Below are 25,888 nucleotides of genomic sequence, written 5' to 3' on the forward strand. Positions count from 1 at the left end.
CAGGGCTGATGCGCACAGCGTGTGTTCCACTCTTCTCTCAGTTGCCTGCGGGGAGGGGACGGGGTGGTTTCCTCCCGCCTCCGCGCCTTCACACACTCCGTTCTCTCTGCCCGGAGCACTCTTCCCCTCCCGCCGCCTGGCTAACTCCTGTTCACGCTGAGCTCTCGGTTTGACTGTCACCTCCCCAGGGAAGCCTTCTTTGACAACCACGGCTCCCTACACTCGCCGCACCACGGGCTTCTCCCTACCACTGACGACCCTGGCATTAGTGAGCCGTGTGTCCAGGGATGTGCTTTCCTCTGCGTCTCCCTCACCCGGCGTGGGCTCCTCGGGGGCAGGGATGAGGCCTGTCTCGTTCACAGCAGCCCCTAGCACTGAGCTCCGCTCTGGGAAGCTGACTGAGGAAGGACTTCCTGCCCCCCCCACCAAGAGATGCAGGCACCCATGAGCTGTCACCCTGGTTTCTCTCCATACTCGCCTTCTCTCTTTCTTTCCAGCCTCTCTCTTCTGAGGAGGGGGCTGCCTGCCCCAGCCATTGGGGACATGTAGAGAAGACGAGGCCACCTCCAGCATCCTGGCTGCTCCAGGCTCCCTCTGGAGGAGAGAGGAGCAGGAAGGCTCGGACTCCAGCAGACGCAGGTATGAGGAAGCGGCGGCGGCCAGGCTGCGCTCCCTCCGAAGGTGCTGTGGAAAGACCACGTCCTGGCCCCGGGAGCCCAGGCGGCCCTTGGCCTGTAGATGCTTCACTGCAACTCTCCAGGCCTTCCCGCCCCTCCCCCCACCCTTTCACGTTGTCTTCCCTCTGTATGTGTCTCATTTTATGTCCAACTTTCTCCTTTTCATAATGACACCAGCGTTTTGGGGTTAGGGCCTTCCCTAGCAACTTCATCTGAACTTGATTGCCCCTATGAGACTCAGTCTCCAAATAAGGTCCCCTTCGCAGGGACCGGGGGTTGGGACTTCAACATGCCTTTTTCAGGGGGCGCAATTCACTGCGCCACAGCTGCAAGCACAGACACCCCAGGAACCGCGGGCACCCCAAGCACACAGGTCCGGGGGCCTTGCTGTTGCCATATGCCTTCCTCAGGCAGAAGGCCCGATGCCACCCCCAGCCACTCAGACACCCAGCTGAAGCTGAGCTGGACGGAAAGGGCCAGGCTGGAAGTGGCGAGAGCCTGTCCCCAGCCCCCCATCTGGTCTAGCTGGGGGTCCCTGTGCATCACACAGTCAGGCCAGGCCAGAGAAAGGCCTGGGCTGCAGCTGGGTTAGCTGCCTCACATTACAGATGGGGAAACTGAGGCCCAGGGATCACGGCCCCAGGTCACATGGCAGGCCTCAGACCACGGAGGGTGCTAGGTAGGAGCGCCCGGGGTCCGCTAATTCAGCTCTCCATTCAGGGCTCAGCACTCCACCGTGCTAACACTTCATGTTTTGTTTGCAGACCATGCCTACGAAGATCACAGACATTGTGGCTTGTCCTGGCTGGAGGGGGCAGGACCCAGGACAGGGCTTGACATAGGTCACCGGTGCCAAACCAGACTGTCCTGTCCTATGTGTGTTCACGGAGAAGGGAGTGGGTCTCCTTACTTCCCTTTGCCTGCGCTGTCCGTGCATAATAAGAGCCATGAACCTAAGCTGACCCAGAAGGGCACATTTTACACGTTTTGGGATTCAAGTGAGCCCACACGACCTGGGTAGCAATCCCCTGCAATAACCACCTTTGACCACAAGAGGGCACTGTGGGACAGAAGCCCAGACCAGAAGGGACCTGTCAGCTGAGACCAGCACAGTATGCAGTGATGACAGCTGAGAACGAACTATCATACTCAAGACTTGCTCCTTGTGACAACTATGTCACTGGACCCAGCAAATCCAGGACCAGATACTGTTAGGACCCCTCCACCACTTCACAGATTGAGAAACCAAGGCTCAGCATTGTAAACGATTTGCCCCAAGTCACCAGGTTAGAGGTGGGAGAGCTGGATTTTGAACGGCACTCTGACACCAGAGCCCAAACTGTTGGTCACATGACCCCTTCCCCTCCCCTATGCCGTCGGGCTCATTCCTCCTGGGTTCTTTCTAGGTGATTCCCTAAACTCCGTGCCCTGGTCTGCTCAGCAGAGGGTGCATGAATTACTGGGGGGGGGGGGGGGGGGGGGGGGGGGCTGCGCAGTGGGGTGCCCAGGGCCGGCGGGGAAGGAGCTGAGGCCGGGGGAGGGCGAGCTCAGGCAGCAGCGCTGGGCTTCCTGCTGCTCTGGCCCTGGGCAGAGCCGGCCCCTGGGAGCCTGCCAGGCTTATTAATATCCTGCTGAGTCAGGGGGCTCTCGAGTGGCCGCCACAGGGCTCAGGGGCTGAGCACAGCAGGGACGCTCCTGACTCCTGGGGGAAGCCTGTGCCCTCCCTCACCCCCCTCCCCAGGTCTGAGTCGCCATGTGACCTGGGGACAAGCCACTTCACCTGACTGTGCTGCCCAGTGGCCTGGAGCAGAGGAGGGACTAAGGAGCAAGGGCTGGCCTTCCATAAAATGCAGTTTTGAGGGCCTGCTATGCACCCAGCCCCATCCTGGTCGCTGGGGGTCCTGCTGTGGGGGGTCACAGTCCGGTGCTCACCGACTGCCTACTCAAGGGCCCTAGCCAGCAGCCACAGCTACTTTGTCAGGGCGGCCAACACGCTTTCCCAGACACTTGGAATGGGGTCTTGGGGGCTCTGGTCCCACGGGGTGGGTGCCGGCTGGAGGGAGGAGCTGCTAGACTTGGGGAGGGGTGGGGGGTCCACAGCGGGGGTCCATGACAGCAGAAGGGCAAATGAAGGCAGATGCACCCACGACAAGAGCCCCAGGGGAGCGGACCCCGCTTCTGCCCCAGGCTCCAGGAGGCTGCCCTGTGTCCCCCACGCCTCACCCTCATTCATGCCAAAGGCCTCCTGGGGCGCTGCCCAGGCCCGCGTGGTGGGATTGTTCTTGACCAGCCGGCGCTCAGAACTGCCCCAGGCGTGGTTTAAGAACTATGTACGAAGGACTTCCCAGGCACCAAGGTCCAGGTGGCCTGAGCGAGCCACAGCTGTCACCTCCTCAGTGTCTCATAAGATGTCTGTTCTCCCCCATTTCACACATGAGGACACTGAGACCCACGAGGCCAAGTCCCCTGCCACTAAGTGATGGAGCCAGGTCTTGAACCTAGGGCTGGTCGACCCCAGAACCCTTAGTCTCAACCTTGATTCTAAACTCCTTTGTTCAGCCCAGCATCTATAGCATTTGTTGAATGAATAGATGGAGGAATAAAACATTTTACCCTACAGAATTCCTCTTTCCACAGCCTCATCCTCGGGTGCTGCGCCCTGGACCCTCTGCCGGCCCCGCCTCGTGATCCTGCACATTTGATGGATGGCGGGGAATTTGCGGACGCTGGCTCTGCCTCAGACGCTGCCTGTGGCTTCTCTGCCAGAGGCTTTGGCTCCAACGGCCCTCTGGGGCCCTTATCGGTCGCCCCACCTGTCTCAGAGAGCCGTGACAGCCAGCCCGCCCCCGCAGCCCCTCAGAGCCCATTATCGGGGGACACAGTCCAGCCAGGCCTCTGGTCACAAGGACAGGAAGATAAACCTGCCACCTTCCAGGCCCTCTTCCGAGTTTTGCCAAGTGGGGAGGGGGCTGTCTGGGGGCAGGAAGGGGGTCACTGCAACAGGAAGACCCAGCACTGGCTTGTTTCTTCAGCCAGCCTGGGAAACCACCAGGGCTGGTCGCGCAGCCCTTCCGGGGCCTAGAACGAGCCCCCTCTCAGGATGTGACCCCCCTGCTGGGGCGGGGGCGGGGTGGGACGCCAGCCTGCAGGCCTACGGCTTGCTCCTGGGCGCCAGGGTGCGCCTGGCGAGGGGGCCCGAGGTGGGCAGGCTCCTCTGGGGGGCCCTCGGAGCAGCCACCGCCCCTTTGTGGTTGGCCAGGCCGCACAGCACCTCTCTGTCCACCTCGTGAGGCCTCGATTTTTCTCACCCTTTGGTGACAGACAATGCAAGTTCCTGCCTCTCTCGAGGAGAAACCACGGCAATGTGTGTCCTCAGCGGCTTCGCGCAGAGCCCGGCACCCCGCGGCCCTGCCCCAATCGTCCGTGGGTCTCACGCACGGGCACCCATGTTTATTCAGCACCAAGTGGCAGGGGTATGCCAGCCTCGCTGCATGACGTGCGCACCCGCGTGTCACCAGCGCTCTAGGCACCACGTACAACTGTGATGCCCGCTGTGCGGAGGGAGGACCGAGGCTTGGCTGGATGGGCCCCCGTCCCGGGTCACAAGGCTCGAGGCGGAAGACCCTCCCAGTCGGTCCTCCGCTCCCGTGAGCTGTCTGACGCCTCCTGAGGAGTTGACTCATCATCACCTTGCCGAGGTGGCTGATGTCTCATCACTCCAGGGGCTCATCTACCCCAAGAGGTCAAGAAAGTTCTCAGAGGCATCTGGGCGGGGCCACAGCAGTGTCCGTGGGGCAGCAGCAAGGCAAGGGCGGAAAGCCCTGGAAGAGAGGCGGGAGAACTGGGTAGACGGAGGCGGCCAGCCATTCAGCGCGGGCAGCTCTGGGGGGCATCCCAGCAGGCTCACCCACAGGGAGAAGCCTGGGGCGCTGTACAGAGCCTTCAGGCTTTTAAAAGAAATTATTTTTCAATTACAGCTGACACGCACTATCGTGTGAGTTTCAGGTGTGCCTCGCAGCGAGCAGTCCTTTACGGAGCTTATGCAGAGCTCAGCCACCAAGGAGAGTACCCACCAGCATCACGCGCCGGTGCCACACCACCACGGCCTAGATTCCCTGGCCGTACTCTGGGGGGCCTTGGCTTTTGCCCCACGATGGTGGGAGGTCGAAGGGACACGCCTGCCCCATAACAACCGACTGCAGCTGGAGAATAGTCTTTGAAGCACTGCAGGTCTCATAGAAAGGAGAAGATCCCCCCTCCCGCATAACAGACAGGTAAACGCAAGCTGGGTCCGCAGGATGACAGGCATCGTCAGGTGCTGGGTCACAGTGGTGGGAGCTGGGCCAGGGCAGTGAGCAGCTTGAGGTCCAGAGACCTGGAAACGGGTCCAGCCCAGCCGGCATCCAGCGGACAGGGGTGCCAGAAGGCCAGGTTTCTATGGCAACACCGCTGCGGGCACACCGAAACCAGGCCCAGCTTGGAGGGTCACAGGCAGCTGCGGGCTAGCCCAGGGCTCCGGCTCCGAGCCTGGAGTGCACGCCGCCTCCAGCCGACGCAGAGCCAGTGCTCTCTGTGGGGAAACGCCATGGCCAGCCAGGCGCCAGGGCCTTGGAGTGTAAGCCCCAGCCGGGGGCTCCGGAACGGAGACTAAGCACACGGGAGGCTGAGTCGGTCCTGGCGGGAGCCCCCGAGGACCGTGGCCACTGCCACGGTCAGGCTCCACTGAGGTGTCACATGGGAACCAGATTAGGGTGCGGCTGGATGAAGCACTCACACATTCATGCCCACGCCCGGGTCTAATAATTCCACTGCGGGGATAACACAATGAGCCGCCAGGAATGGACAGGCAGATTTAAAACACAAACATAGCCCTGGCTGGTGTGGCTCAGTGGATTGATTGCCAGCCTGCAAACCAAAAGATCTCTGGTTCAATTCCCAGTCAGGGCGCAGGCCTGGGTTGTGGGCCAGGTATCCAGTTAGGGGCGTGTGAGAGGCAAACAACCATCAATGGGCCTCTCATACATTGATGTTTCTCTCTCTCTCTCTCTCTCTCTCTCAAATCTTAAAAACACACACACAAACATAAATGGGACTTCTAGGAGTGGAAAACACATTGAAAATAAAGTAACTGTAAATTCACTAGAGAGATGGCAGCATTGAAACAAAAGCGAAGAGATGTATCTGAATTTCTTCTCAGAACACAATAAATAGGGAAGGATAAGGAAAACATGAAAGAGAGGTTGAGGCATGAAGGCTAGAAGGGGAAATAAGGACATTTACATTTATAGATGAGCACAAATGCCCGGAAGCTCTCTGCCCCCCCCAGCAGGGGGGTGGGGGCAGGGGGATGTGCTTCCCACGGAGGAAATGCTCGGGTGGCTGAGGATCTGAGGACGGACGGGGTGGGTGCCAACGAACCGGTTAGGTAAAGCAAAGCAAGCACTGCAGGAAATGAGGGTTTCCTTTGGGGGCTGAACAAAGAATTATTGGGCCATCTGTCAGAATCCAATATGGGTTTGAAGCTAGAGACCTCGTGCTGTTTGGGAGGTAAACTGACATTAGTCCTGCGCAGGAGGCCCCATAAACTACATAAACATGCTAACGTTTTTTGTTGTTTTTTAAATTTTATTTTATTTGTTGTAAGAGAGAGGGGAAGGGAGGGAGAAAGAGAGGGAGAAAAAGATTGATGTGCGAGACATACCTCCATCGGTTGTCTCTGGCATGTCCCCAAACGGGGACCTGGCCTACAACGCAGGACTGTGCCCTGACTAGGAATCAAACCAGCAAGCTTTCAGTTTGCAGGCTGGTCCTCAATCCACTGAGCCGCACCAGCCAGGGCCGTGCTAACATTCTGCTAGAAACAAAGCAATAGAAATAGCACATACTCCAGGTTAGTAGAGAGAGAAAAAGGAAAAGAAAAAACTAAAAACGCAACTCAAAAAAAGAACAAGAAAGAAAAAAAACAAGACAGAACAAACAGCAAATTAAAAAGTAAGACGCTAGAAACAAGTCAAAATATATCCATAGTGATAATACACATAAATGGACTCAACTCAGTGTTTCAAAGATTCTCAGGCTGGTAGGAAAAAAAAAGTTCAGATTGATGAAATTCAGAGACGAGCCACCAAAAATACAAGGATCCAGAAAGATTGAAAATAAATGGGTGGAGACACACACATAGTTATATACTCATGTGTGTGTGAAACGAGATAGTTTGATGTTCTGGCAAATTTGCCTTGTGCTTTAAAAGCATTGTCAAGAGCCCTGGCTGGTGTGGCTCAGTGGATTGAGCGCCAGCCTGCGAACCAAAGCGTCGCCAGTTTGATTCCCAGTTGGGGCACATGCGTGGGTTGCGGGCCACATCCCTGGTAGGGGACATACAAGAGGTGACCACACACATCGATGTTTCTCTCCCCCTCTTCCTTCCTCAGTTCCCTTCTCTGTGAAAATAAATAAATAAACAATTTTTAAAAAGCATCATCAAGAATAGAGAGGTCACTACATGATGAAGAAGTTTCAAATTATCCAAAAGTTGTGATAAATCTAAATACGTATATATAACACAGAAGAAGACTCCCAAGGGAAAACGGACAAGGCCACCATTACGGTGAGAGATTCCAACATTCTTTTCTCAGTTAGAGGTAGGCCACGCAGACGAGCATGTAAAACAAAACAAAATAAATAAAAATACGTATGCAAATGTGGATTGAACAGCTCAGAGAGCACGATGGATCTAGTCAACATGCAGAGAATTTTGTATCTAATTTTCAGAGAAATTACTTTCTTTACATGGGGAACATTTACAAAAATCAACCCAAATTTGGCTGTAAACATTTCAAAAAATTTTAAATAGTACTCTTTCTAAAATCCTCTCACCACAACACACTTAGCTACGTGCTAATAACAAAATGATGTTTTATAAAGCCCGCTTATATTTAAACATTGAATTAAAAACTTGTAAATAACTTAGGGATTAAAAAAACTCACCATGGAAATATTAATGTATATAAAACTGAAAAAAGTGGAAAATATTGCCAATGAAAATGTGTGGGGTACACAAAAACGATCCTTCAAGGAAAGTTGAAAGTTGAAAAGCTCCTGTAACAAAGAAAAGCTGAAAAGTAATTAAGTACCTAACTTAGAGCAAAAAACAAAAACAAAAACAAAAAACCACCCCAAAACCAAAAAAAAAACACCCAATCCTAATGAGAGTAGAGGAAAAAGGTACTAAAGATAGAGCAGAAATGACAAACCAAAGACAGCACCGAGGTGTCAGTGAGGAGGGAAGGACAGGCAGGATGGGGGCCCAGCCTAAAGGCCTCCGTGTAACTCAGCGACATCTTTACGGTCCCTGTCTTCAAATACAGTCGCATTCTGAGGTCCCGGGGTAAGGACTCCAATGTATGAATTGCAGAGGGGACATGATTCGACCTCTGACAGTCTTCTTAGCCCTGTAATTGTAAGAGGCAAAAATGTAACAAGGCACTATAAAGTTTTACAGTTAGAGCAACAGCAGTTATAAAGGTAAAAAATGGTTATTTATTTGTTTATTTATTTTTAGAGGCTGGAAGGGAAGGAGAAAGAGAAATGTCAGTGTGTGGTTGCCTCTCACGCGTCCTCTACGGGGACCTGGCCTGCAACCCAGGCATGAGCCCTGACTGGGAATCGAACCAGCAACGCTTTGGTTCTCAGGCCAGCATGCGATCTACGGAACCACACCAGCCAGGGCAAAAATCATTTTATTTTTATGGCCACTTGCTTATCCGGCTAGAGAAAGGGTGAGCTGGTACAACTTCTCTGGTGATCTGTTTAGTAACACTCACCAAAAACCTTCTGCAAAAAAAAAGAAAAATGTGCACACACTCAGACACTCGCTCACTCTCTCACACTCACTCCTGGGTCTAATAATTTCACTGCCAGGAATTTAACACAACAGAATAAGGCATTTTTCCTGTTTACAGAAAACCGCGGCTCCGCTCCTCCGCCCCTGAAGATGTCTGCAGTTCAGAGCCGGCATGGGGCGGGTCTGCAGGGACTGGGTCTCTCATCCACTGCTGCTGGCGTGCAACCTGGTGCAGCCGCTGTGGGAGGGGGCTCGGTGGGTCCTCAAGAGTTACACACACTTTCCAGTGACCCAGCAGTTCCGCTCCTAGCTACGTACCCAAAGGAACGGAAAATACTTGCACACAAATGTTCACAGCAGCACTGTTCACGATGGCTGAAAGTGCAGACGACCCACACGCCCATCACAGGAGGAATGGGTAAGCAAAACGTGGTCCATCCGTACAACAGAACATGACTTGGCTGTAAAAAGGAATAAAGCGACAACACCTGCTACGACCTGGCGGAATCTCAAAAACGCAACGCTAAATGAGAGAAGCCAAGCACCAAATACCGCCTATTGCACGACTCCATTTCTGTGAAATGTCCAAGGCGCAAATCTGTAGATACAGAAAACAGATTGGGGGTTGCAAGGGGCTGGGGGCGGGGCACATGGGGATTGACGGTGCAACAGATACAGGCTTTATTTTGGGGTGATAACAATGTTTTTGAGCTACTTCAGAAAAAGCAGTCTTGTGAACGTACTCGATGCCACTGAGTTTGTACTTTAAATTGGTTAATTTTATGTGATGTGAATTGTACCACACTTAAAAACAAACCGGTAGCAATCTAATATTTTTTTTAAAGGAAAGGTGGTCCTTCCCTTCTAGGGGTCACCTCGAGGCTGCATCAGTAAAGATGGAGGTGTTTAGACACTGTCACAAAAAGATGGCCGCAGTAGGTTAGGAAATGAAAAAAGCAGGTCACAAAGCTACAGCGTGTTACAGCTTTTTTTTTTTTTGTCAAAATACATCTATATTTTTATGAATGCATAAAAAAATCTGAAAGGAATAACCAAAGTAATTTTGTTTTTCCTGTATGTACTAATTTTTTATTAAAGAAAATGCACTGTTGTGTAACCAAATTGCATAGTAATCAGGGAAATAAATACTTTCTTTAAAAAATTCGCCCTGTTCTTTGGGAGGCTCCCAGGAGACTCGTCACACATCTCTGGCTCAGAAGGAGAATTCCTCTCTTCTGAGGGGCGGGGGACAGCCCAGGTCACGCGGGGAGGGGCGGGCCTGTGCCTCCCCCACCCGCCTCTGAGCGGAGGTCCTCCTAGGAGCCTCTTGGCCGCTGTGCTCCACAAACCCTCTGGCTGAGGATTTGGGCCAAGCAGTCAGGACTTGGGGACACTTTCCCCCCGACTCATCTCCACCGGCAGAGCAGCACCGGATGGAGACAGGCCCAGCTGGGCCTCCGATCGCGCCTCTGACCCCAGCTGGACATCCCTCCTGCGGGCCAGGCCCGGCTGCAGTTCCTGAGAGGGGTCCCCAGGGCTGCGCTGCTGCCAGACCTCGGGCGGCGGGGCTGTTGGCGAGAGGGGCTTCCCCAGGGTCACAGCAAACCTTGAGTTCGGCGCCCCGGCTGGAAGCCCCTCCGTCTCCCACCAGCTAGGCTCTCGCCCGGGACTGGTGAGACCGGGGTGGCCCGATTACCAGGCAGAGGGCAGGGCTGGGGAAGTCTCCCAGGGGGACGCGTGTCCAGGCTGGGCCAGGGACCGTGACAGCTTCATGAGTGTGTGAACACACATGTGTGTATACATATTAGGGTTGTCAGATAAAATCCAGGACACACACAAATTTGAATTCCATATGAATGAATCGTTTTTAGTGTATGTCCCACATACTGTGTCTTGTGCTTTCTGTGCACTGGATGCAAATGAAATCATTTCTCTGGGTGTGAGCACCATTGCGATGCTGTTTTACGTGTAGGTGTACGAATAAAGGTGCCCGAGCGTGCGTGTGAGCACATGGGCATCTACATGTACCGAAGCACAGGAAGTGTCTGTGTGTGTACGTCACACACACGTTGCAGGATCTTACGTTGGGAGGCAGCTGAGCTCTCCTGTGGGTAAATTTACCCTTGGGGAAACCGAGGTTGGGTGTGCACGCGCATGTGTGTGCGTACAAGAGCCCTGGCCGCTTGCCAGGTGCTGCAGCCCAGCAGCGTCGTGACCCTTTCACGCACAGGGAAAGGCAGCTGGAGCGCGGCTGGACACCTCCCCTGCCCGGCTGCGCCGATCTGCGTGTGCTTGCACTTGGGTTACAGAACCGCTGGGCTGGAGGCACTCAGGCCAGATGCTCGACCTCTTCCTGGAGCCAGATGGCAGCTGATCCGGGAGGTCGTGCGTTTTTGAGCTCCTGCTGGCCCCTTCTCCTGCCCCTTCTGGAATTTTCCCGAGGCACGGAAGGGGCTGGGGCCCCTCGAGCACTTTGTTCTGAACCGATTGCCTGGGCTGGGAAGTGGCCTCCCCTGGCAGGAGCTCAGGCCCTGAGACGGTGTCCGCGGGGACGGGGGCGTCTGAGGGCTCCTCGCACAGGGCCCTCCCGTGCGGCAGCCTGGTGCCCCGGGTGGGCCCCGGTGTCACCTGGTGTGTGCCCCAGTCTTCCCTGAGCCTTGCTCTTCCTGGGTGAGAGGTCACAGCCAGCCGACCTGATAAACCCTCTGTATTTCCAGGGCTGCGGGACAAAGCACCACCGCCCGGCAGCTGAAACAGCAGAAACCTATTTTCTCACAGTCCTGGGGGCTGGAAGTCCTTGGCTTGCAGCGGACATCTTCGCCCTGTACCTTCCCACGGCCCTCCCTCCGTGTGTGTCTGTGTCCAATTTCCTCTTCTTGGAAGGACACCTGTCCTACTGGATCAGGGCCCACCCTAATGACCTCTTTTTCACTTATTAACCCTTTAAAGGCCTAGTTGCACATACGATCACATTCTGAGGTCCTGTGGGTTATGGCTTCGGCATCCAAATTTGGGGAGGGAAACACGACTTACCCATGATGCTCATGATGGTGCGTTCTGGGGGAGGGCTCCTCCCACCCCCAGCCCCCCATCCCCAGCACTCCAACTTCCTGCTCTTTGTTTCAACAAATGAGAGCTTTACTGAAGGCACAATGGAGTCACTGCAAAGGTCCAGGTGGGGGGACATCATTAGTCCTCCTCCCACCTTGAAAAAAGGCTCTGGACAGCAGGAAGCACGGCAGCTCAGGGCGCAGGGGACGGGAGGGGCCGCTAGTGCCCCCGCTGCTCTGCACGCTGAACAGCAGGGCCCGGCGCCGGGCCCCCGGGGGGCGGGGGGCAGTCCAGGGAAGGCCCCAGAATGCCTGGGACACTGGGTGTGGCCCTGCCACCTCCTCTGGGCCCGTGTCCCCATTTGTGAAAAGGGCCTGCTGGGCAGGATGATTCTAGAGCCCTCAGGTTGGACACTTGGCATTTATTCTGGGCGAGGGGCCAAGGGACCAAGGGGCCGGTGGCCACAGCAGCAGGCGGGGCGGGACAGTGCGAGGCACCTGAGCTAGTTCCTGTCTGATCGTTGCTGTAACAAATCGCCACAAGTGTAGCGGCTTCGAACAAGACCAATTTCCTACCCTACCTACCGTCCAGGCTCAGGAGTCCGCACCAGTCTCACCAGCTAAGACCGAGGCCCTGCAGTGCTGGCTCCTCCGGGTCCCCGGGGAGAAGCGGCTCCCGGTCCTGTGGCCTCTTCCTTCGTCTTCACAGCCGGCGGCGCAGACGGCCCTCACAGAGCATCGCTCTGCGCTCTCCTCCTCCGCCCCCTCTCGCTTTAGGTGATCACATTCAGCCCAGCTGGGCCACCCGGCCCGCCTCCCTGTTTGAGGGTCAGCTGCTGAGCTCCGGTGGCTCCACCTGCTCTTCCCCAATGCCGTCCAACATGATGTCGTCGCCGGTTCCAGGGATTGGGGCATGGGCATCTTCGGGGGCCATTGCTGCGTTTACCACAGCGCACCCACAGTCCTCTGCTGCGGGCAGTGGGGACTGTCACCGTCACCCTTGATTTACCTGCAGCTCGGCAAGGGCTACAAGCCCCCGCTGCCCCGCGGTGGGGCAGGGCAGGGCTTCAAGGCCGCAGCTGCCCCGCCAGGAGGCCTGGCTCACAGCCCCGCCGACACCCCTGGACTTTGCTCCCGGCCTCCCCGTCCCCCGACTTCAGACCTTGGCAGGGTGGGCACTTGGCCCTGGGGCTGTGCTCAAGGCACACTTTGACCTTGAGACGGGCAGGCCAAGACCACGCGTGAGGCCCAGGGTTCCGGGTAGGATCAGCCTCAGTCCTTTCTGCCTCCTCCCTCCACCCTCCCTGGGGGTGGGAAAGACCCAGGAAACAGCAGCAGCATAGTCCTCGTGGTTGAGGGAGAGGACGGGAAGCCAGCACAGGCCCGCCATGACCTCCAGCCTCCACTCTCCGCCGACGCCTGTCCTTCCGAGACCCCAGCCTCCTGGCCCCTCCAGGAGCACTCAGGGGAGTGGCGGGGACTGCACGGGGCTGGGGTAGGATGCGCAGTGCAGGACAGGTTCCCAAGGGCGGGGGCGAGGAAGGAGGGCAGAGCCCCCACCTCTGCCCCGCCGTCTGCTCGGCACGTCAGGAGCCTCCGTGGGACCTGCAGGGTGTTACTGAAAGAGGTCGGGACCAGCCAGGGTTCCAGGTTGGAAGTGGGGGCCTTCAGTCATGGTGGTCTGAACACCCTCGGGGCGCAGGTGAGGCGGACACCTCCTGCGCCCCTGCCGGGCTGCACCCTGGGGTCTAGAGAGAAACCAGGGCCTTGGGACGGGGCCTGGGGTGCGGGGCGTCAGCCCTGGGGACACCATGACCCGGAGGGTGCAGGGTCCCTGCGGCAGGAGGGGAAGGTAGCCGGGCCTGAGGGTGGGGCCTGTGGGGCCCTGCTCGGGAGACCGGCCTGGCCGCGCTCCATCATCGGCAGCAGGGCTCCTGGGACAAGCGTGTGCTGCCCGGTCCCCACAGGGAAGCTGTTTTCTTCCCTCAAAGGATCCTGGGTGTAACGGGTAGGCATGTGTCCCCAAAAAGGAATGTTGCCGCCTGAACCCCCAGTGCGTACGAATGTGACCTGATTTGGAAAGAGGGTCTTCGCAGGTGTGACTCGGATGTAAGTTAAGGTGGAGGCTGGGCCCTAGTCCAACATGGCCGCTGTCATTAGGAGGAGGGGAGACAGACCTAGACCCAGGGAGAAGGTCCTGTGACGCCGGTGACGCCGGAGGCAGATGCTGGAGTGACGCGGCCGCCGGGGGTGGTCGCACGAGCAGGGGCTGGGGGAGTCCAGGAGGGGCGCTGCCCAGCTGTCGGGCAGTGTGGCCCTGCCCTCGCCTCAGTTCCGGGCTGCAGACCCCTAACAGTGAGGGGGCGCTTCTGTGTTTAAAGCTATTGGCTCCTGGTCCTTCATTCTGGCCGCCCGGGCAACCAGCCCCTGTGTGTGGGCGCCAACGTGCAGCTCCCGGGCCTCCCCAGACGGACCACGCGGAGCGGGGAGTGTGGGCCCCGGGCAGACCGCAGACCGGCAGGCTGATTCCTGTCCTGCTGTGCTCCTCCTGCTGGGCCGCCGTGGCCAGTCACCTCCTCCCTTGGGCCTCAGTTTTTTCATCGATGCAATGGGTACATGGATCACCCCACCCCACACTCCCCACAGGCAGGTGCGGCTGCTCGGAGAGTCCTGCTATCGGTCATGGGCACGGCCTCTTTGCCTCCTGGCCCTCGCCCCTCTCTTCCCTCTGCCCAGAACACTGTTCCCCTCCTTCCTGGCCAGCTCCACTCACCTCCTGCCTCTGCCCTCCCCAGCACCCCTGCCCTGGCACCCCGCCGCTGGGGGGAGATCCCGCAGGCCCCTCATTGCAACTCTCCTCAGCGCTTGCCCACATCCCCCCGGGGTGCGGGCCGAGGTCGGGGGAGCAGCGCAGAGTCTGGAGACCGGAGTGGGAGGGTCCCCAGGGCAGAAGTCCGGCAGCATCACTGGGGGAGCTGGGCAGAGCCACCGGTGCCCCAGGTGCTGGAGGGCGCCCCAAACTGGGCCTCGGGGAGAAGGGACCAACCAGCCCGGGAAAGTCCAGGAGCCCATTGTCCTCTGACCACCTGCCCCGTGGCCCTCCCGGGAGTGAAGAAATCAGCTTCCCTATGTTGACAGAGACTCTGCCCCCAAGCCCCGCCCCCGCCCACGTTGACAGATACTCCCCAGCCTGGAAACACGCATCACTCAAAGGAGAACCACACGGGGGGGTCCGCTTGCATATCGCCTGTATTGTCACATGAAATGCACCTCCATAACGGCTGACTTGGAAACGACCTATTAGGTCACACGGAGTCCGGCCCCTGGGGGCCAAAGTGGCACCGATGCCCATGGGCTTCCCACAGGCTGTGGCACTGGTCAGCGCTGGGAGAGGCCAGCTCACACCTCCGGCCCTTCGGCTCCTGGGCAGCTTCTCCCAAACTGAGCTGGAGGAGACTGCGGTTCCTTAGGGGTTAATAGCTGTCCCACGAGAAAAGCGTTCTGTGGTCAAATAAGCTCAGGGAACTTGGGGCGACACAAGGTCCGGCAGAAAACGACCGGAAGCTGCTCTGCAGGACTTGTCAGAGCCTTTACGGCAACACCCACCCTTGTGAGTGTCCAAGGGGGCAGAGGATGCAGCATTCCCCGAATTTAGTTGACCACGAAACCCTTTTCCTCCCCAGGCCGGTGTCCAGGGGTGCCCTGTGGAAAGGGCTGCCCTAAGCTATCGACGGCCCTGGCTGGCACCTGTGTGGGTGGTGGGTCGGGGGCATTTTGCTGGGCGCTGTGCTGCGGCGCGATGGGCGCGGCCAAGAACTCGACAGGCATGGTGACTCAAGGACGAGACGCGGTCCCTGTCCTGCCGTCTTGGTTCTCACCGGCTGCCTCCAGAGCGGAAGCTAAGCAGGGCTGTCCCCACGTAGGGCCCGGGCTGCCTGGCGAGAGGCTCAGCGCCCCAGCCAAGGAGTGGGGGGCCTGGCGCTCCCAGACAGGCCAGCCTCCTGTTTGGCCCGCCTGAGGTTGCCAGCGTCCAGCCGGGAGGGGGAAGAGAAGGTGAGGCTGCGCAGTCCGCCCGTCCCCACCGGCCTCGCTGCCCCTGCCAGCTCTCTCGGGCCGCAAGCCGCACACACAGGCTCACCAGGCGGAGATGAGCATCTGGCAGGTGTTGGAGGACATCCAGACCAGCTCCACCAGGCGGAACTGAAGGTAGCCGATGACGAAGCCCGAGATGACGTCCGTGATGTGGTGGCGCCCGATCATCACGCGCGACAGGCCCACGCAGAAGGCCCAGAGCACCAGCAGGATGCGCAGGGGCACCGCCAGCACCAGGTGGCTGAGGAAGAACTTGGAGACCATGGCCGCACGGCTGGCGTGCCCGGCGGGGAAGGCGTAGACGTCCATGGTGAGGTAGTCCAGGAGGCTGGGGCTCGTCTCAAAGGGGCCACGCCGCTTGATGAGCTTCTGCACACCAGCCACCGTCATGATGTCCAGGAGCAGGGCTGCGGGCGGGACAGAGGGGCCCCGAGGGGCCGTCAGTGCCGCCTCCTGCCTCCTGCCTCCTGCCTCCTGCCTCCCTCCTGCCCCCCCTTCCTGCCCCGCCTTCTGCGCTCGCTGCTGTGCAGTTCCCTCCTCCTGGCATGCCCTTCCCTGGGACACCCACACAGCGCACGCCCTCGCTTCTTCCGGGGGAGGTGCCTTCCCTGACCACCTGTCCACGAAAGGCCCGTCGCCCTCTATCCCCTGTTCCTGCTTTCTTTTTAAGAATATTTTATTTATTTATTTTTAGAGAAAGGGGAAGAGAGGGAGAAAGAGAGGGAGAGACACATCAATGTGTGGTTGCATCTCATGTACCTCCTGCTAGGGACCTGGCCTGCAACGCAGGCATGTGCCTGGACTGGGAATCGAACCAGCGACCCTTTGCTTTGGAGGCCGGTGCTCAATCCACTGAACCACACCAGCTGGGGCTGCTTTATTTTTCTTTCGAGCATTCCTCCCTGCCCGACACTGTCCTGTTTTCTCCTGCCTTTCTCTCTTCTCTCTCCCCCTACAGGGTGCGCCTGTGAGGGCCAGGACCGATCTGCTCGCAGCTAGGAGGGGATCGCTGAAGCTGCTGAACGAGACAGTGGGTGATCGGGCATCACAGGCCTCTGAGGGCACCTCAGACGACCTGAATGCTGATAAATGGGACCCTGGGCTGGGGATTGCTTTTTCAAAGGACCTCACCGAAGCCCCCGCCAATCCTGAGAATTGCACGTTACCGTCCACATTTGTCTAAAGTGGGGTGAAATCCACATAACATTCAATGAACCGTTTTTAAGCATCCACTTCAGGGGCATTTAGTACACAAGAGGTAGTACACTACCTCTACCCAGTTCCAAAACCCTGAAGTGAAACCCTGTGTCCATTAAACAGTTACTCCTCGACCCCTGCCCCTGGCAGCCCCCGACCTGCTTTCTGTCCCTACAGCTTTGCGTATGCTAGACCTTGCCTATAAAGGGACCCGGTCCCCACATGTGCCTGGCACCCGGGGACAGCTGAGAAGGATGACCGTCAGCTGACTCCGCTGTGGCCTGGCGCCGGGCGCTTTCCTAGAACCTGTGTGGTGGGTGCCAACATTGCTGGCCCACAACCACTCCCGCTCAGGAAAAAAACCATTGAAAATAATCACACAGTAGATGTTCACGGTAGAAAATTTACAAAAGGTTTGCAATCACCTGTAGCCTGGCCACCCAGAGGCAGCCACCGTTCCACCCTTCTGGCCCCCGTAGAGCTCAGATTTAATAAAAGCAGTGACATGCCCTCCACACGCTGTGTGGTGACCTGCATTGGAAAGTGGCCACATCGTACACCCCCGGAATCCCACAGCGGTCGCGTAGGAGGCACCGTGGCTCATTTACAAAGCGGTCGGTTGCAGCGCCCAACGCCCAGATCGCCCCCGAGGAAGACGGTGCTGTCTGGTCAGGGCGGGACCGGTCAGCCTCCCGTGTTCCTGCCCGCCGCAGGGCTCTTGTTTGGGGTTTGAGCCCCTGCTCTCCCCCTGGGCTCGCCCTTCTCATGAGCCACAGGGCTGGCCGATGCCCCCTCGCCCCGGGGCATGTCTGGCCGGCAAGGTACAGGGGCAGAAGCAGGAAGCAGGGGAGGGAGAGGCTGCGGGCCCAGAGCGGAGAAGTGTAAGGAAGGGAGGCAACCTGTTCTCTACACGAGGGCCACGACTTTCCACGGCAACTTGTTCCCAGGAGCCCCCGCCCCCCAGGGCATGGGGGTCTGGGTGGTATGTGGCAGGGGCCAGCCAGCCTGCAAGCCACTGACCCCGGCAGAGGCCAGGCCCCAGCGGGGAGCCACGTGAGCCTGTGGGGGTCACAGCTCCAGCAGGAGAGAGCGACCGGCAGGGCAGCTGGGAGCCGGACCGAGGCGGCTGCCTCTGACCCCTGGGACTCTGGGCCGAAGCAGGCAGCCCGGGCAGCCAGGGCGGGAGGCCAGGCTGAGAGGAGTCCGCCAGCCCAGGGAGGCCCTTCCCTCTCTGAGTGACAGGCCCTCCCCGCCCAGGCCTCTGCCCCTTTGCCATGTGCCCCTGGGGGAACCGTGGGGCCAGCCTGGCTGTCCCGCTGGCCCAGCCCATCCTGTGCCTGGTTTATTCATTCACTTGACCCCCAGTTTGGGGGCATCCCCGGTTCTTGGGTATGTCAGGGGTGGGCCAGGCCTGGGGCTGGTAACCGTGGCAGGGTGTCACACGGCTGAGGAAGGGACAGGAAGTAAGCGACAGTTAAACAGAGTCCCTTTCCAGGCTGGATGCACCCCCAGGGCCGCCCCCTCCCTACACCGCAGCCCCGGGGGTGGAGATCTGGAGGATGCCCCGAGACCACAGGCCTGAGACCGCAGGCCGGCTCCCCAGCAGAGCCGACGATGACAGCCTGCCTGGGCCCCTCCTCCCACCCCTCCCTCTCCCCGCACCGCAGCCGCCCTCTGTGCCGGGATCCTGAACTGTCAGCGAATAATCTGGGGCCCAGAAATAGAAACCAATGGCGCCACCACTCAAGACTCCGTGAGTCCCGCTCACGCAGCCCGGCCGGCCTCCCTGACTACATCCCCTCCTGGATTGTGGGGGTGGCCAGCAAGCCCCCATAGGAAAGGTCCACCTGGTGGGAAGCTCAGGGCCCGCGGTCCAGAGAGGGGCTGACACCCACCTCCTCCGACCCGTTGGGTGACCAGGAAGGTCACTTAACCTTCCTGGGCCTTTGCTCACTGCACCTGGGCTCCAGAATCAGGGCGGCTCCAAGGTCGCCTGCTTGTACATGGCATGACCTTGGCACATCCCTCCCTCAAAACTCCCTCCCCTCATTGATAAAACAAGGGTCATCCCTGAGGCTACTCTGAGGCCCCATGGGGCAGGCCTCCCTGTCAGTGCTGCCTGGGAGGCGGGGCTTCCCCTCCCCCCTCACGCCCTCCCAACCCCCACCCTCAGCTCCTCCCACTAAACTGGGGTCTGAGATGCCTGAACCCCACCATGCAGGGAGCTGACTATTCCCCAGGCCCTGAAGTCCTGACCCCTGGCCCTCTTCCCTGGAGAGGGAGCAAAGATGGGGCTCCTGGCTGGCGGGGGAGGGGACAGGCTTGGGAGTTGTGCCTCTCGCTGGCTGGGGCTGGGAGGAGAGGTCCTGGCCCTTCTGCGCTGGCGGTAGACCCTGCCTCTGGCCCCCCGGCACTGGCTTCTCGGGGAGGGGGGGTGGGGACCAGCCAGTGGTGCTGAACACACATCCACTTTCTGGAGGGCATTTGGCCTCAGACTCAGGACGCTGTCTCTCCCACTTGCAGGTACGTCCTAGGAAATAATCAGGGCTGTGCGCTGTGACTCGCAGCCAAGGATGACCGCTGCGCACTCCCCACACCGCGGAGAGAGGGACGCGCACCAGCCCCACGCCCTTCACTGGCAGACGGATGGGACGAACTGCGGCCAAGTCTAGACAATGGAGCGCTCTGGGCCACGGTGAGGGATGAAGCGGGTGTGTATTTATAGCCACCGAAGCAGAGCAGGGGGTGGGGACGTGGAAAAAGCCAATTACCGGGCGGGATTTACAGTAGGGCGCCATTTTTGTAAAATTAAGATGCAGAGGAAACCCTCAGGCAGGCACCCCACGGAATGTACGGGTGCTTCTCGCCGGGCGAGGAGGCTGAGGGTGTCTTTTATTGTCTTTCTGTCATTCTGCATTTAACATTTTTTTCTATCCACAAACACACATTGTTTGTGCGCCTTTTTAAAACGTTATGATTAGGAAAGACAGGTATTGCATGACTCCACTTATGAGAGGTGCCTAGAATACAGGAATTCTTAGAGACAGGAAGTCGATTAGAGGCTCCCCGGGGCTGGGGCAGGGGGTAGAGACAGAGTGTTTAATAACGGGGACAGTTTCAGCCAGGGAAGATGAGAAAGCTCTGGAGATGGTGGAGGTGACTGTCACACAACAGAGCAACTGTGCTTAAGGCCACCGACCGTATGCTGAAGGACAGTCGGGATGGCCAGCTTGTTGTTACGCGTGTTGCAGCACACATGCAGAAAGTTATTTCAAAAACCCATGCACCGTCCCGGAGAGATACAGCCCCTGCGGAGCGTGCAGGGAGCAGAGTGGCTGGCTGGCAGGGAGGTCTGAGGGCCCTCCCGGTCTTGATGTCCCCTAGCCTGAGGGATTCTCCGTGAAGTCCGTAACTTTGCAGGTTTCTCTTTTCTCGCCTGAAGAATCCAGACCCTAAAGCCGGCTCTGGCTCTGAAGACGGTCAGGGCACAAGGGTGCCACAGTCACAGGCATAGAAGGTCCACAGCACCGTGTGTTCCCTCAGCCGAGCGCCAGGCTGCTGGGAGCAGCGTGGACGCGGGAGCGGTGGGGACCTGGCGCGTGCCGGCGGCTGCCTCCGTCCTCATTTCTGTATCAGCCGCAAGGGCAGCCGGCTACAGGGATGGAGCGCGAGGGCCCTGACCTGTCGGGGCACCAAAGGGCCCCCATGGGGACACGGGTCGGTGTGCTGGCCAAACCCCACCGAGATGATGACAAGTGAAGCCGGGAAAAGGGCAAGACGACGGAGCCGCGTCTGCAGAGTGGCGGTGTCATCTTCCACAGCAGTGCTCCTGACGGGGAAGGTCAGGGCTGACCCAAACAGCCCGCAATCGGGGACAGTCTATACAAGCCTTGCGAAGGGTCGGCACCTGGGCTGCCCAGGGGAGCAGGGCTGGTGGGTGGGGGAGGGAGAGCTCACAGAATAGACAATACAGAAGGGGCCTGGGGGAGGCGGATGCTGAGAGGCGCGGCGGCGGTGGGGCAGCGCTGCAAGGTTGAGGGAGCCGGTTCTGGGTTCTGAACCCCTCACGTGTGGACGGATGTGGGAGGCTGAGACCGTGACCCCGAACGGGAGGCCCAGGGCCCAGCAGGTCCAGCACGGGCGCTGAGAGCGAGGCCAAGCTGGGCCGCACAGCACAGCGGGTCGTTCGAGAGACGTGTGACGCGTGTGTGCACAGAGAAAACCCGGAGGCCCGCGGCCCACACCGCGGTGGAGAGGACTCCGGGGGAGGTGACGGTCACTTCCTCATTGTCTATACGTGTAATCGCTGCCTTTCCAGACCACCAGAGTGGCCCAATGCAAACGTGCTCGACGCTACGCTTCATGAAGGAAGTGCACATGGAAACCACCGTACCAGTGTCACACGAATCAGGGGGTTGTTGCCGAAAACAGGGAAAATAGCAGGTGCGGGCGAGGACGTGGAGAAACGAACCCTCGTGTGGGGCTGGCGGGGGCGCCAAATGGGGCAGCCGCTGCGGACAACAGCCCGGGTTCTTCTGCAGGCTACACGTAGGGAGATCTTTCGACTCAGCACGTCCGTGCCCGGTTCTGCACCCAAAGGGAGGGGGAGCAGGTGCCCAGGGGCATGTGGGCGCTCCCGCATTCACAGCAGCAACATCCGCCGCGGCCAGACGCAGGAGCCACCCGGGAATCCGTCAACAGGCGGTGCACAAAGGAAATGTGGCCCAGCCTCACAATGGAGTACTATTCAGCCACGAAAGGAAGGAAACGCTGACATGTGAGAAACACAGCCCCCCAGGAGGATGTCATGCTGAGTGGAAGATGCCGGTCACAAGGGACAACAACAGTGTGATTCCGCGTCTATGCGGTCCCTAGAGGGGTCACGTTCCTAGAGACAGAAAGTGGGTAGCGGGTGCCAGGGCCCAGGGGACGGGAATTGGCGTTCAATGGGGACAGAGCTCCGTTTGGGAAGATGAGAAAGTTCTGGAGCGGGACGGTGGCGGCGGTAGCACAACAAGGTGACTGTAGTTAATGCCACTGAGCTGGACACTTAAAGATGGTTAAAATGGCGAATCTCATGTGATATTTATGTCACCACAATAAAACAATGGCACAGGAAAAGAAGGCATGGTTTTCCTCATTGGGAAGCTCTCAGTAAAGATACGTTCAGAGATCATAACAACGAGACGCGGGGACCGCTGTCCCCAAGGGCAGGCCCCTGAGCAAACACGGACGGGCCTGGGCTGCCTGGCTCCCTTTGGGATCATCGAGCCAGGTGCCGCAGGGGAGGGACAATGGCGGGATGGGGCTCCTCACAGGCTGCGAGCTCGGAGGGGGCCTGGGTGACAGCGACGAGGGGGGTGTCAATCCTTGCTGTGCCAGCATTAGCTGGTGTTGCCATGTGCCGGCACTTCGCTCACACCTCTTCAGGGAGGTGTCCCAGCAGCCACTTAACCGAGGAGGGAAACGAGGACCAGAGGGGCACTGTCACTCGCAGCAGGTCCAGGGGACTCTGGAGCCCAAGTCTTTGCCAGCTGCCTTCTCTGGCTTCGAGGTCCCTGGAGTGGGCAGCATGCCCTGGGGGAGCGAGCGCAGGGGGCAGGGCAGAGAACCTCCTCTGGGCCCAGCTGGGCCTGTGGCTGGAGCCCTCATTTCTCCTGAGTGCTGTTCCGGACAGAGCAGTGCCCGGGCCCCAGCTGGGCAGGTGGAGGCCTCCGTGCAGCTCAGGGGCCGCCCCCATGAATCTACGGGGTGCCCCAGCGTGGGAGCGGGCGAGCAGGGCGGTGCAGGGCTCCCTCGCCCCTCGGGGCCCTGCGGTCTGCTTAACATTGGCCTCGGCCACCCACGGGGTGCTACCGTGGGCCGCTGCTGTGCCACACGCTTTTGCCCCTTGAACTCCCACCACAGGCCTGCAGCCCACGCACAGGTCAGGAAGCTGAGGCTCAGAGATGCGGGCGGACGCGACCAAGTTCAGAGAGCAGGTCAGGTGCAGGCAGGGGCCTGGACAAAGCCCAGTCCGACCTCAGAGCCTGTGCTCCAGGCCTGAAGGGCCCCACGGCCCCCTTTCCCCAAAGACTAGAGGACGACAGGACCCAGCAGACCAACGGCGAGGGGGCAGCCAGGGGTCTGGAGGACCTGGGCTTGGGCCCCCCACGGACTGCACACAGCTGGGTGGAGCGGGCAGGTCCCTTAACCCCTCTGGACCTCATTTAACTCATCTGTAACGTGTATTCGTATTTACTGTACAAGGTCATGAAAAAGGTGTTTAAATCATGAAATAGGGGGCATTCATGCATAGTATCTGGTACATAATGAAGCTCAATCAATGAAGTTTTAGAAAACCTAAAATGCCCTGGCTGGCGTGGCTCAGTGGCTTGAGCGCCGGCCTGTGAACTGAAAGGTCGTCGGTTCAATTCCCGGTCAGGGCCCATGCCTGGGTTGTGGGCCTGGTTCCTGGTTGGGAGCCTGTGAAAGACAACCCATTAATATTTCTCTTGCACATCAATGTTTCCCTCTGTCTCTTTCTCCCTCCCTTCCCCTCTCTCTAAGAATAAAAATGTAAAAATCTTAAAAAAAATAAAAGCGGCATCTGGGCCCTTGCTCTTGGGAGCAAACACCTTTGTGCCCCAGCAGCTGGCAGCTGGAACAAGCCAGAAACCTCCAAACAAGCAAGAGCCGCTCCCAGCTCTCACCCCACGTCTCCCTGCACCTCCGTTCACTCCTCCTTAAGTGGCGAAGAATAATGGCTTCTCCCCCACGGGGTGGTGGGGAGGCTCAGAAGTGGTGGTGTGGTTTACGGGAAATGGCCCACAGCAGACGCTGAACACATTCCGGATTTTTCCACCTCCATCATCATCCGGGGAGGGACCATGCAGGTGGCGTTCAGGGAGCAGGCTCGACCCCTGCCCTCTGACTCCAGGCCACCTAACCCCCAACGCTCCACGTGGGGCTGCTATGGGCCCTGGGGAGGCCGAGGATGGTGGGGGCGGGGTTCGGCCCCCAGAAACTCCCAGCGTGGCATCTCGGCTGTCTGGCTCTGCACACGCCCCCTGCCCCCCCAACCCTGGCCCATGGAAAGAGTACAGTCCTGGAAGTCAGGCGGGCCTTCCGCAAACCTCCAGCTCTGAGGCCTTGGCCAGGCTGCTTGATGTATAGGAGCCTCAGTTTCCTGATCTGTGAAATGGGAATGATGATAGCGCCAGCCACATGGGACTGTTTACTTGGGATCAATAACAAGTAATACAAATAACTTAGGCATAAGAACAAGGCAACATGGACGGCGCCAGACCCAACTGTCTCCTGCACGAAGCATCCCACCGCTTCCTTCTCCCCCGTCCCACCCGCAGAGTGCCCATCCCTGGGCGCTCCGAAGCCTGAGCAGGGAGCTGCTGTCTTCGTTGGGTCTCCCTCTGGGACCACAGTCCTCAGCGGTCCAACCCATGTCTTTTGGGAACTGGGGGCCCTCGGCAGTGTTTGCGTAGCCTGGGACCCCGCCCACCTGTGCCCCAAATGGCGGCCATGCTGGGAATGGCGAGGCATGGACACAGGCCCTGCACGGAGGGTAGAAGCAGAGATTCCCTGGGTGCGTTGGGGACCTGGAGGTGCTAGAAGGGTGGCAGCTGGAGGGGAGGGCCTGCCCTCCACATGTGCCCCACGTGGCACCTGGCACAGAGCAAGGCTGAACAGAACGACGCGGTGCCAAAGACTTGGTTAGAACAAACCAAGACCAGCTTCCTGCAGCGACTCACCCAGGGAGGTGGCAGGTAAGGGTTTCAGGAGGCCACGAGTGTGTGGGGGGCCCCAGATGAACACCCTGCACCCCTAAGCCCCGTGGGGGCATCCTAGGCAGCTTGAGGGTCCCTGAGCCAGGCAGAGGCTGGGGGGCCACTCACAAGTGCTCAGCCCAGAAACTCAAGGACCCCCACCTGTGGATGGGGGTCCCACAATGAGACGCCCCTCTCCCGGACCCGCACCAGGACCCTGCCAGACCCCAACCCTCTGCCTTGAGGCTACAGCCTCCAGCCCCCACCCCTCAAGCTGTCTCTGGGGCGGTGGAGCGCCATCCAAGAGCAGGGCCCTCTTTTCGGGGTTCCCGCGGGGCCTCTTCGCGCCTGAGGCCCCCACGTCGCCGGGGCCTCACCTGCGCATCCCTGGCTCTCTCCTCCCCGGGCGGAAGCTCTTCCGTTTCTGGGCCACCCTCCCTGCCTAACCTCATTAGATGGTCCCAGCCTGGTTCCGAGGGCCCCGCTGGGCCCGGCAGGGCGGGCGGCGGGCGGCGGGCGGCGGGCACACTCACCCAGCAGCAGGTTCATGAGCACCTCCTGGCCGGCCAGCGTGCTGCTCTTCACCAGGCAGAGGATGGTGCCCCCGATCCAGGGGACGCCGTGGCCCGTGATGCCGATGAGCTTGACCATGGAGCGGGCGCCGGCCCAGGACGCCGCGCGGCCGGCGCACACCCCCAGCCGCTTGGACATGCAGATGTCGATGGCCAGCAGCGAGTTGAAGGCGATGCCCTTGAAGGAGGGGTTCAGCTGCATGCAGTCCTCCTCGGGCAGCTGCTGAGACTGGCGCCGCTCCCGGGCCCCGTCACCAGGCGCTGGGGGCTGCGCGGAGGGGCCGGACGCCTTCCTGCCGGAGCTGCGGGGCTCCGGGGCGCCCTTGGGGGGCTGGTTCAGGGACAGGAACTCGGCCCGGTTGAGGACGTTGTTGCGGTCCCGGGCTCGGGCCCGGCTCTGGGAGGCCGGCATGGTGGCGCTGACGCTGAGGGCCTGCGCCCGCCGGGCTGCGAGGCCGTTCTCCCCGAGGCAAGTGCTGCCCCCCGAGCGGCCACTGCTCCGGCCCCTCTGCCTTCCCCGCGGCCGCTGTTAAATATAGAGTGCAGGATCGCACATGGCTGTTTACCTCTGGCGGCCACCAGGCTCCGAGGGACGTCAGTGCCAGCTGGGCAGCCAATCGAGCCCACCGACGCCGTCCTGCGCCAATGGGGCCACCGGGGAGGCGGAGGAGGCCACAGCTGCAGCCACCGCCTC

General features: G+C 59.3%; 1 protein-coding gene across 1 annotated transcript; it reads right to left on the reverse strand.

Moving 5' to 3' along the window:
* Nucleotides 1-14,800: 14,800 nt before the first annotated feature.
* Nucleotides 14,801-25,801, reverse strand: PLPP7 (phospholipid phosphatase 7 (inactive)). The gene is made up of 2 exons (XM_054584212.1): nucleotides 25,156-25,801; nucleotides 14,801-16,069 (listed from the first exon to the last, which is right to left on the reverse strand). The coding sequence occupies exons 1-2, from the start codon at nucleotides 25,604-25,606 to the stop codon at nucleotides 15,705-15,707; spliced, it is 816 nt and encodes a 271-aa protein (XP_054440187.1). The 5' UTR covers nucleotides 25,607-25,801; the 3' UTR covers nucleotides 14,801-15,704.
* Between the last annotated feature and the right edge of the window lie 87 nt (nucleotides 25,802-25,888).

This window comes from Pteronotus mesoamericanus, unplaced genomic scaffold (assembly GCF_021234165.1).
Source record: "Pteronotus mesoamericanus isolate MK-2021 breed Mesoamerican mustached bat unplaced genomic scaffold, CSHL_Meso_final contig_78, whole genome shotgun sequence".
Taxonomy (NCBI): Eukaryota; Metazoa; Chordata; class Mammalia; order Chiroptera; family Mormoopidae; genus Pteronotus; species Pteronotus mesoamericanus.